This window comes from Venturia canescens, chromosome 9, assembly GCF_019457755.1.
Source record: "Venturia canescens isolate UGA chromosome 9, ASM1945775v1, whole genome shotgun sequence".
NCBI classification, from domain to species: domain Eukaryota; kingdom Metazoa; phylum Arthropoda; class Insecta; order Hymenoptera; family Ichneumonidae; genus Venturia; species Venturia canescens.
Window position 1 is genome coordinate 18924342 of NC_057429.1, and position 11820 is coordinate 18936161.

The following is an 11820-nucleotide window of genomic DNA, read 5'->3' on the forward strand; positions in this document are numbered from 1 at the left end:
AACTCCTCATTTATTTTCATTGCTCGCAAATGTTGCAAAAAGTGGAACAAATCCGACCCAAACTTGTGCTTTTATCGACTTGAATCCTGATCTTTTAAGGAAGTTCGTCTGGTACCGAGTTAGTCGAAGGAAAAATGATCGCGAGTAGCGTAGTCGAAAAAAACGAGTTTTTATCAATTGCATCAATATTTTTTCACCCCTCCTTCATATTTTATTGCAAGTTCCTGGCGCGAGTTGCGTCGGTCGGAAAACGTTGCCATCATGAAAGTAACACATTAGTCGAACTCCCAATAATCACAATTTTTCGTGAGAAAAATCATTAATGAACGTGAACTTTATAAGTATTGAATGGAATTTACGAAGCAGTAAGCATATTCTTCAGATATTTTTCTACCACTTGTGGAAGTTTGTGCAAGCCTGTTCGTCAATGCCTGCAAATTTCACGAGATCGTGTTAATATCCTCGGGCCTTAAAATCTGGACAGGACATTTGCTTATTATTCATTACTGTATTCAAATTTTTTGATCGAAATGTCTTTGTTAGCTCGATTACCAGACGAACTTCCTTAAGGAAGTTGAGGCATTAGAATGAAAATGATGTTACCGCTTTTAAACCGATTGCATCTTATAAAGTGAAGTGTAAAAAAAATCAGTTAAATTTTCAGACAGTTTAGGAGCGTCGTTGCTGAGAAAAATCAATAACAATTTGGGCCAAATAACATGTAATCTTATGGAAGTCAAGACACATTCGGTGATATCTCCATTAAAAATGATGCTAAAAATATGAAATTTTTTGGGCAACATGAGCAAGGCTTGCCGAATAATGTCAATTTTTTTCAGATTTATTAGGAGATTTGCTGAGATTATATTAATAATAATCTGTTTTCCGTGCAGTTTTTTGAGGCTAGGATCGTCACTGTTCGTGTTTTCGACTGAGCTTTCACCAGTTTTTCGTCTTTTTTTCCCCGACTTTTCTTCAAAGTGTATGCAACATTGCTAAACTGTAAACTGGCCTAACTTTTGAAAGGTACAGGTCATCACCTTTGGGTAAAAAAAATGACTGTACAGCCTCAACTTCCTTAAATCTTGAGGTCGAGTAGAAATTCATAAAAATTGAAAGACTGCAGCCCCACACGCGTGGCAGGGTTCGAGGTGAACCGTACAATCAGACACGTCGTCCGAAATTGATTGTGTGGGTCAAAGGGCCGAGGCTCTCTGCTCTCGATGAATGTGAAACTATAAAAATGGAGAGCAGCGAGAGTCGTGCATCCGTCGTCGATTCGGCGTGAAATTCCTCGCAGAAACGCGAACGCGAAGGCACACGAGAAACACTGGTGTGCGGGTACGTGTGTCGCGGACGTAAAAGTACAGCGTTAAGAGAGTAATTGTCGGATGAGCGAGGCTGTGGCGTGACAAAGTCGAAAAGGCTCATTTTTAACGAGGGTTAGACGAGAGGAGGCTTGCGCCCGGTGAAATGTGGAGTTCGTAAATTGTGCATCGAGATTAATGGGGAAACGATCATTAAAATTTTCCCTCTGGATTGGCCAGCACGAGACTCGCTCCGAGCGTCATTATTTTTCATTTTCTTCGTTGTTCGTCGTTCTCCTCCAAAAAAGGCTCACGAGAGGGTTGCTACGAAAAGTGTGAGCCGTGAATGAACGATTTAGCGAAGAGAATCGCGGACGCGATTGTGAGCGTGGGACCGAGAGAATGTTGCATTGGCTCTCAACTCGGACGCCACACCAATAAAAATAGACTTCCGTGTGCGTGCGTTCCGTAGGCATCGGTGGAAACGTGCACGAGGTGTGGCCTTGGGGCAGGGAAAACGTCCGGTGGAGAAGAACGCTCGACAGAGAAAAACAATACTTCATTCGGCACAGTTTTCTCTCTCAACGCGTTACAACGAAATAACTAAGACAGTAAACGGAACGACTGATCTCCGGCCGGATCCGCTTCATTCATACTCCGGCCGATTATGTGTAAATGCGACGACACACGAAAGGGACGCTGGCTCGACATTGGCCAGCTTATTTCGGTCGAATTAAATTCGTTCACCTCCTTATATCGACGGATTCAAAGCTGCCCTTCAACGTGCAGCTTTCTTCGATTGCTCCCCTCGCTGTCAACGACAAAGAGTGTTCTGTCAAAAATACACCGAAATAAATATAAATTCTTGATCCAGCGGAATTTTCAGAGGAGCACCGAACCCTCCGAACGCAATGAAATTCGTTGACTGAAGTAAAATTTGATGAATTGAAAAACACTCGATCTACCGAGCCGCGATGCCCGAGGAGCAAGTCCGTTCAATCAGCAAATGAAAACAATTGGAATTCCGATAGTTGGAGAATGTTCAGAAACAAAAGTACACAGCGCGTTGTTCCTGTGAAGGAGTTTTTATCCGAAATCGACTAACGGAGATTCCGACAGAGCAATTCGTTTTCGGGATTCCTTCAATCCGATGAACGTTGAATAATTTCCGTATTCGAGCTCCGCAAGTTGAATCCGTACTGGAAAAACTTGAGCACGCAAACTGACCATTCTTCGACGACACACCGTGGAATATTCATTCGAGACAAGTTTTCCTTCGCTTCATCGTCGATGTTTGACCTACGCGTTGCGAGGGAATGACGAATATTGAACGAGGTCAGAGCCTTCGTCTGCCCCGTAATGAAAGACGCGGTGATTCACACGTTTTTGTTCCCACTGCGGTGCAGTCTCCTAGCACAGATCCTATCTCCGATTATTCGAGGCGAGTTTGTAGAACGATAAAAAAACATGAGGGAGGATGCAAAACGAAGCGGAAAAGAGCGTAGCGCCAGGCACTTCCGGAGGAGGTTCAAGACCGGTTATACATAACTCGCTGGTTGTATAACCTCCGAGCATCGCGTATCGAGACTCATCTCCGAAGATGAAGATCATCAAGCCAATTTTTCTAATTTTATAACCGGAAAATTAGGCTTTTCGAAGCCTACGACAACGCGTCGTTGTTCTAGAAATCATTTTCCCGGATGAATAACGATCGCGAACTCTTGGAAGCACCGAGAAATTTCCAACTCCCATGGGTCCCCCGATCGCTTCTTCCCATTTTCCATCTTTCGATACAGTTCCAAGCAGCAAACGAAACCGCGACACTCCGAAGCCAACACAACCGGTTGGTTCTATCGATTGTCTGACACGAGTCGACGGAGGACGATGAAAGATCGACGGTTCGCTTGTCAAAGGCCTCCTCCTCACGTGGGAGAGAAATAAAGCGAGTTTTAGCGAGACTGTGAGCGAGAGAGAAGGCAACTAACACCGCCGAGGTAGACACCGTGAGTGTGGGGAAATAAAAACTGCGTTGAGGATCCTTTGCAGAGAAGACCAAGCGGAAACGCCCCCGGTTGGGCTAGACGTTACTGTTTGCCTCCCAACGTACGACGAGGCACACACACCCATACGCGCAGATGTACAGGTCAATCGATTCCGGAAGTTACGTTTATCGGGTGTCCCGAAAGTTGGCTTCGAAGTCGCCTTGCTCGTTGGCACGGGCGCCAACGAGTTTTCACGCGTGTTGGCCTCTGCATTCGGTCTTTTAACATTTCCATTATTCCATTATTGACCCTAGAACGCATGACTGGGGTGTGAGCACACCCCACGCGAACTTCAAACTACGCTCCTGTCCCAACAAGCGACATTATCGAATGATTATCGACGGATTTTTTAATATATAAATTCAATTGAAATTAGTTTTATCGTACATCATTATTTTCGTTATAAAAAAACGAAGAAAATGGTGTAGGATAAAGTCAGTTTAGCATCGTAGGACCGGATTTATAAGCAGAAAAAGAGTGGGGTGCGTTCAAACCCCGGTCATGAGGTTGAGGGTATGAAAAAAGGCACATGAGGTGTAGGGTTAAGGAAACGAATTTTGAAGGTTTTCGAAAACAGTTGGATACGCAGTCGCTCCGGTGGTCTTGGAGCAAACTCGCTTTTATAAATGTACTTGTCTCGAGTCGCTGCTGCAACTACAGATCCAAATTTCAAGTCAGAATTTTCAATCTGACTTTTACTGCTGGAAAGGAACATAATATTTACTGAAAACAAAATAACGAACGGATAAAATCCATCTGTCGTGCTCAAATCGTTGCTCACAACCATGAAAATTCATTCGATGTTAACGACGTATGGTACAGAAGTCTAAATAATTAGAAATCTATCAAATTTGGCGATAATGTTCTTCAACATCAAGCGCGAAAAGACAATTTTTTTCAAAATTTTCTTCTGCTTGTACACGTGAACTTCAGTCATCGCAATTACTCGATAACTGTACAGAAGAAAAATCTTTAAAAATCTGTATTGTCAAATTTGGCACTAAAGAATATGTTAACCAAATTTTATAAAATTCTTATCATTTTGAAATTTTTTGTCTTTTTAGCACCGTTTATCATGGCAACATTGCAAGCCTGTACCAAATGTCCTTAAGGGGTTTCGATACACTCCTATAGTTTCCACGTAATGTGAACAATCGACGAGCGATGTGAAAGAATTATTTTTGAAACAACACTCGTCTCGAAGCTCCTCGAATAAATAAACGATAATCTGAAAATATCGAAGATTCTTGCATTATAAAAGCTGCGAGATCAATTTTATTTATAATCAGATATCGTCTCCCAAGTTTGCAACGTTGGAGTCCAACGAAATGAACGAAAAAAATATTGATAATTAATCATTTTTTTATTTCACGAATCACTGATGTGGCTTGAAAAATAACGAATTGCAAATTCGGCAGAAAACAAAATTGGAGATTTACTGGAATTATTCGAGTTTTTTTAGATTATTTCGTCGGACTCCAACGTTGCAAACTTCAGCGTCATACAGAAGCGACGACGGGACTTTTTCGCTTAAAATTCAACAATCCACTCCCCGGAGGGGGGGAAATATATTTTGGTGAAACCGAGTACCGGCGAAGAAGCTGCTGCGTTTAAACTGTATCAAGGTGATTTCCCGAGGGGGAATAAATAATTCTACTGTAACGTTTTCACGTTTTTTCTACTCAAGTGGAGGAAATTACTGAATCTGGGAAATCGGCACAGGTAAGTGAAGAAAAATGACAAGGGCAGGGCGATCCATTGCGTCAATTTGGTCCCCACTCGTTGTCTCTTTTCTCATTCTCATTCTCATTCGTGGCTCTTACTCGAGTGAAAAAAAGACGACAGGGTGTCTAATTTTAACCAGAACAGAAATTTCATGACTTTTAAGGCTTTTTAAGTCGAGGAACAGGAATTTTTCATGACTTTTCTTATGGTTCTGATACTTTTTATTCATCTTTTAAGGATATATTGCACAGGCGATACAATGTTGCCATGCTAAACCATGCTAAAAACATAAAAAAATTCAAAATGATCAGAATTTTATAAAATTTGGTGAACATATTCTTTAGTGCCAAATTTGACAATACAAATTTTTTAAGATTTTTCTTCTATACAGTTATCGAGTAATTGATCACTAAAGTTCACGTGTATAAGCATAGCGTTTCCATATATATAGGTATACATTCCGGGCATAAGAAATCTGCTTTAATCCGTAATTACTCGATAACTAAGTAGAAGAAAATTTTGAAAAAATTTGTGTCTTCGCACTTGATGTTGAAGAACATTATCACCAAATTTGATCAATTTCTAATTATTTCGACTTTTGTATCATTCACCCTTAATTATAAAAAAATTCAATAAAAATAACAAAGAAATGATATTTTATTTTTAAATAAAGAATCTTTTTTTTCTTACAAACTATTCATTCGATATTCGTTTTTATACCGATGATGAGTATTGACGAACCAGACATTGTCTCGCCACCCCGCGAATTTTGAAATCATGTTGAAGAAAACCAAAAAATCGACAATGACAATGAGCGTTGCAGAGATCTTAAAAAATCAGGTTGTTTGGCAATTTTTCATGACATTTAATGATTTTTTCAGGTCCGAGTGTAATTTCATGACATTTAAGAATTTTCATGACTTTTCAGGTCCTTAGACACCCTGGACGAGGAAAAAAAAAGAGATTTGAGACATTGGCACTGAGTGAATCCTCGAGCCCGTATATGGACCTCCGAGAAATATTGCGTAGGCGTTGACCACCTGAGGGAGACGAACAAGCTCGTTTGACAACATACGGAACGAGAGAAGGAGGATCAGGGACCGAGACAAAGAGAGATGGCCACGGGGAGACGTTTAGTACTGGAAAACAGCGCCAGGAACTTCCACACCTGCTCGTCCAATCGATCCAACTGCGAACTTGCAATCGTCTCTCTTTTTCGAGGCTTTTATATTTTTACACCTGGAATGGCTCAGGCATTGGTGAAAACGAATTCGTCAGATGAAAATTTCGTTATTTCGGTGCCGAAATTTGGGGAGGAATCGTGTATTTTTAAATACTGAAGAATGTTTTTTTCTGGTTTTGTCTCGTAATTGTTTGAACGAAATGATAAAAATAGGTTGAATAAAATGATAGGAAAGTTGGCAAAGTGTCAAAAAATATTAAAAACACGAATTTTTAAGCGATTGTATTGGTTATTTAGGCTTGTTTTTTTTTCGCTGATGTTGTGAATGGGACAGTGTTATCTCGGTTCTGTCATCGTGCAACGATTACGCAATTGGATAGAATCTAGAGGATTTGAATGGAAATTTAATGGCAAGTTTGTGTCTTTCTATCGTTTGGTAATTATTCGCTCAAAACTTGGTATTTTTGTGGAATTTTTTTCCATCACGGTTGCTTGGATTCCGAGCGGAACGACGACGTTTTGCGTAGCACAGTTTGCAGCGCTATAGAAATCGATTCGAGTGAAATTCGATCTATTCGAACGAGAGAATTGTCACGGCACAGAGAAGAGCTGTTAAATTGAAGAAGTTTGAGAAAAAGAAGAGCACTTTTTTCGTGCCCAGGGAGCTGGGATAAAAAATTTCTTCGCAGCCGGTTCGAGAGATACATGGATAGATCGCAAAAGCAACATGGCCGCTCCGGCACTCCCCTGACGTCTCTGATGACGACGCGAGCTCGCGATGTGTGCGTGTACCTCCTACGTCAGAGCACGTTCTCACACAGAGGAGCAGCGACACGCACACTGACGAGAAAAAGAAAAAAAAATTCGAAGAAATTTTTTTCTCTGCGCTCATTGATTGACATTATTTGGATACGCAAATCATTCGGAGAAAGGAAACTATTCGTATCCTTGTGAAGCCATCGCTCTGTCAAAAATAGTCTTAGAATCAAGGGTTATCGAGTAATAAGGAGCAGAGAGCAAAAAAGAAGAACGGAAAAAAGCGTGCTCGCCGGCGAGAGAATCAAGATGGCTGACAGAGACACTCCTCTAACTCGGCATCGTGCGTAGAGCGTGCGTCATTTTCCGCGATAATTCACACGAGACGAATTTTTCGAGGGGAGAAAAATGAATGAGAGAAAAAAAACAGACATTTTTCTCAAATACATTTACCACGAGTTTTTCTCTAGTTTTTCATAACTTGGCGCAAATATTCCGAGCTTTATAAGACTCGTGGCTCTCCGGCGGCGGATTGAATGGCTATAACGTTGCTCACGAGGCTACGTTAACTCGCCCATCGCGAAAAAAAAGACACTGCGGTTTAGCTTCTTTCACATTTTTCAAACATATTTACGTTCGAGAGCTCTACTCGACAACGATGATAAACACATACCGCTGGTTATTACAAATAATGCATGAAATTATCAAAGGACTCACCTTTCGAGTGCAATTAGCGGCCTGGAAAATCAAGGCTTCGGCGTATTTCAATGGGCTCCCGTCCACTACGATCTCACAGAGTGCACTGCCTCGACTAACGGATGCTGCCATCTTTGGGCCGCGATCGCAGCGCCAACTTCCGGCCATTTGAATCATCACTCGACTCTGTAGTGGCGCACGAACGTGCCCTAACGACCTACACATATTTTTATTTCTTAGTTTCATACTATCTATAAAATGTATTGGATTAGAAATAGTCTGTGATCTTTAGTTTAAAAATTAATTACATCATTTTCTGTATGATAAAATTTTGCTGCATTCTTAGCAGCCCTTTCTTCAATTGGAAGAACGGTTTTTGGTTTTTTTTTCTACCTTATGCACCTGTTTTATTTTACGTTTTTACGATTGACGATAAATACTTTTGCTTTTCGGTTGTTTATTTGACTACTCATTTCGCTGTAATTTATTAATTTCCCTTTTAGAACAAATGTTACGCCGCATTCCAATTTTATAAGTATTTTTCTTGCTCCTATACCAAAACCGCAAAATTACAAAAATCCCTTGCATAGTATTTACTGCTTGTTTCTGTACATTTCGAAAAACGCAGTAATACGAGAAAAGTTTCATAATCAATAATCCATGTTGAATTAATCAATAAATATGATATGATGACTACAAAACGAGTCTTTCGACAAATGACATCAAGAGACTGCAGTCTCGGGACAAAAGTACATTGATTAGGAAATATGTCGCAAAAGGAACGTAGTCGTCAAAGTCGTAGCGAGCGCCATCTGTGGTGTCTCAACACTGTCGGTACCAAAATTTGATTTTCGTGGAGCACATGGTTGTCAGCGTGTTAACGAAACGATTAATTAAAAAAGTGATAAATCTTCCAAAACATCTGACAAAATGCCGAAATCTAAAAGAGACAAGAAAAGTAATAATGAAATAAAATTTAATCATTTTTTCTCTTTTAAAACTGTCGATTTGCATGAGTTTGAACCGAATCAAAGTGTTCTAACCTAAAAGACAAATTGTGTTTTCGTGTATTTCCAGTGATTCAAACAATCTTGGGATACTTTTGTGTACAAAATTTCATTGCATTTTCCCACTTTTTTCTCAATATAAAAAAGTTGAAAATATTTTATAATTTTTCTAAGTTTCATGAATTATTTCATTTTAAAAGAAACTCCTCATAATTTCAATAATTTTCGAATATTTAAGTTCTAATAAAAATTTCACCATGTGCTGTGATTCTTTTGAATGCTTTTGTAATCAATGAATGCAGGATTCAAATTTATTTAAAAAATATTCTCCTTTTTGTTCAAATACATTCAAAATATTTTACAATTTTCATACTACTTTTTGTCTTTTCTACACTTTGTAGATAAATTTATTATTGCCAGAAACTCAGACCTTCAATGTGACTAACAAAGTTCGTTTTTTTTCTTACTTTTCAGTATCGCTCACGAAAACAAGTAAAAAAGGTAAAGCGTTAAAGGACCATATCATAAACGACATCAAAGTTTGCGCCGATAAATATGAGCGCATTTTCTTGTTTTCTGTACGAAACATGCGGAACAACAAGCTAAAGGGCATAAGAGAAGAATGGAATGATAGTAGATTTTTTTTCGCCAAAAATAAAATCATGGCGCTTGGTTTGGGCAGGAAACCTGAGGAGGAGGTTGTCGATGGAATTCACAAATTGTCCCTGGCTCTTAAGGGACAATGTGGACTGTTGTTTACTAACAGATCCAAATCAAAAGTTCTCGAATGGATGAACCAATATGAAGAAGAGGACTATGCAAGATCCGGTTTTGTTGTTAAAGAAACAATTGTGCTTCCGGAAGGTCCTTTGCCCGATTTCTCGCATAGTATCGAACCGCATTTGCGACAATTAGGCATGCCAACTGCTCTGCAAAAAGGTGTAGTGACGCTAATCAAAGATTACGAAGTTTGCAAAAAAGGACATCAATTAACGCCCGAACAAGCAAGGATATTGGTATGTATACAATTTTCATGACATTGAGAAATTGAAAGTGTAAATATTTTTGGTCTTCAATATAACTAATTGTTTTAAGTACCGAAATAAAATGTACGGGAAAAAAATGTACAAAAACTATATTAGAACCAAATTATTCCTCCTTTCAAATAAAATAAAGTTTGTATATTGTCTGCTTGTCTATTTCGAGAGTCAAAGACAATTTTTCGTAATCTATAGTAATTAAACCAGTTCTCGGCTAATTACGATTCTATGCATAAGAATATATAGAACCCGAGATTACGTCATTTTTTTCCTGCATGCGTTGCGCGAATGGCTCCGATTTATTAATATTATTACCTTCGTAACCAGAACAACGATTTTCTCTTACAGAAACTTTTTGGCAGACAGTTGGCCGCCTTCAAATTAAAACCTCTAGGTTTCTTTTCTAAGAAGAAAGGTTTCAAGCAATTGGCTGTGAACGAGGATTCTGATCAAGAAATGGATGTCGATGGTTTGGACGAAACGTGAAACGCATGTTATGTAAAGTTTGACAACAATAAAAACAAATTTGTACATATTCCATAAGATTGCGTTCGATAACTTCAACGTAGTTCAATCACGTTTACACACACACTTCGTATTAACCTAAAAGAACTTCATCAAAATTTTGATAATTAGTGGAGGGTTTGGAACCGAAAAGTTATTCTTCGCGATCTTTCATTTTCCATCATTGTTGCAAGTAAAAATGATAAAAACGGTGTAATGGAAAAGTCATTAGAAAAATTTGGCTTATTTTTGTTTTTTTCTCGAGACCTCGAGATAAGCTGAAATAAGATTCTTGCTGTGAAAGGTTGTAGCTAGCAGCATGAAAATCGTGGCACGTTAGATATCGCGCGCGTCGATTAAGAAAAAAAAAGAACGAAGTTTCCTTTCGAGACAATTGAACGTGTGAACGTTCAACATCTCGGGAAAATTTTTCAGTGCGAATAGTCTAAATTTTAGTTTTCCATAACAATTTTGTTTATTTTTTATTTTTATCTTTTCAAATTTTGATCACATAATCGAGAGGAAGTGAAAAAAAACTGTTCACTATGAGTGTACCAATGGCAATGGCCATTTTTTGGATAGTTGGAATTTTGTGGGTGAGCATTTTCGTTTTTCGTCTCAAAAGGAATTGTTTTTTTTTTTTCGAAAAATCTTTTTGCGTTTTCTGAAAAAAGATAAATAATGTTACGCCGATAAAAAAAATCAGGCGGCGCTTTACTGGTTCAACGACCGTCAAACTCAGTGTCCAGATCGTAAAGTCATCTTTGATGTCGTACCGAAACGTCAGAGAAGCGCAACATCGATTGATTCGTTAGAAATTTCTGATACCGACGATGGTGAACGGAACAAAGGACGGAAAATAAGTTAAGATTTTTAAATATTTTACAACGGTATAAACGATTCAGAGATGAGCAAATTTTCATTTCATTACACCAAAAATGAAACTGTCGAGCTTGCTCGTCCGAAAATTTTTGACAAATAGTAACTTCGATTCGATTCGAGTTGTGTAATTGACAAAAATTTTATTGAACTTCATTGAAATGAAAATTTCATTTTGATTGAGCAAAATCAACTCAAAAAAGTACATGAAATTATCTCTCTGAATTGGCATTTGGCCATTAAGAAATCGTGGACGGTAACAATTTTTTCATAGCAAATTATTTTTAATATTGCAGAAGGAAACGCGAGACCCGAACAAGACGATAACGAGCCCGATTTTTGAGTTATTCGTTCTCCTCAGTCCTCGTCTGTCCATCTGCAAATCTGACACGAAGAAAAAATAAATCCGTAACCAATTTTTTCTCTGAAACCAAACCCGATCCAGTTTTGTGAAACTATTTTTACATAATAAATCATTTTTTTTTCGGGAATAGCGGTATTATTTTGAAATGAAAGGAAAATGAGAGTGGCACGAAAATTAATTGACTCGTGACCCAAAAAATCAAGGTTTTAAAATTCAGTCAACTGAAATCGCTAACTATCGGTTTAATAAATTCAATTTCGTTGTTTATGGGGTTTTTGTTTGATTTCCAAGTATCCAATAATATGATGGAATAGAAA

General features: G+C 38.6%; 2 protein-coding genes across 3 annotated transcripts in view; one reads left to right on the forward strand and one right to left on the reverse strand.

Moving 5' to 3' along the window:
- The window catches only part of 14-3-3zeta (tyrosine 3-monooxygenase/tryptophan 5-monooxygenase activation protein zeta), a 48718-nt gene extending 40847 nt beyond the window's left edge, over nt 1-7871 (reverse strand). Inside the window, exon 1 of one of the 2 annotated variants that reach the window (XM_043428202.1) lies at nt 7731-7871. The gene's annotated coding sequence lies outside the window, so the exon portion shown is untranslated. The remainder of the gene's footprint in view (nt 1-7730) is intronic. The other variant, XM_043428199.1, reaches the window with a different exon arrangement.
- Nucleotides 7872-8128: 257 nt separating this feature from the next.
- On the forward strand, nt 8129-10299 carry RpLP0-like (ribosomal protein LP0-like). The gene is made up of 3 exons (XM_043428203.1): nt 8129-8667; nt 9191-9732; nt 10105-10299. The coding sequence occupies exons 1-3, from the start codon at nt 8640-8642 to the stop codon at nt 10240-10242; spliced, it is 708 nt and encodes a 235-aa protein (XP_043284138.1). The 5' UTR covers nt 8129-8639; the 3' UTR covers nt 10243-10299.
- The last annotated feature ends 1521 nt before the right edge of the window (nt 10300-11820 follow it).

Bases quoted from the DNA above. Each gene is read 5' to 3' on its own strand.
- RpLP0-like (XM_043428203.1), top strand. From the start codon at position 8,640: ATGCCGAAATCTAAAAGAGACAAGAAAA. The intron at 8,668-9,190 runs GTAATAATGAAA...CTTACTTTTCAG, and splicing joins ATCTAAAAGAGACAAGAAAA to TATCGCTCACGAAAACAAGT. The intron at 9,733-10,104 runs GTATGTATACAA...TTTCTCTTACAG, and splicing joins CCGAACAAGCAAGGATATTG to AAACTTTTTGGCAGACAGTT.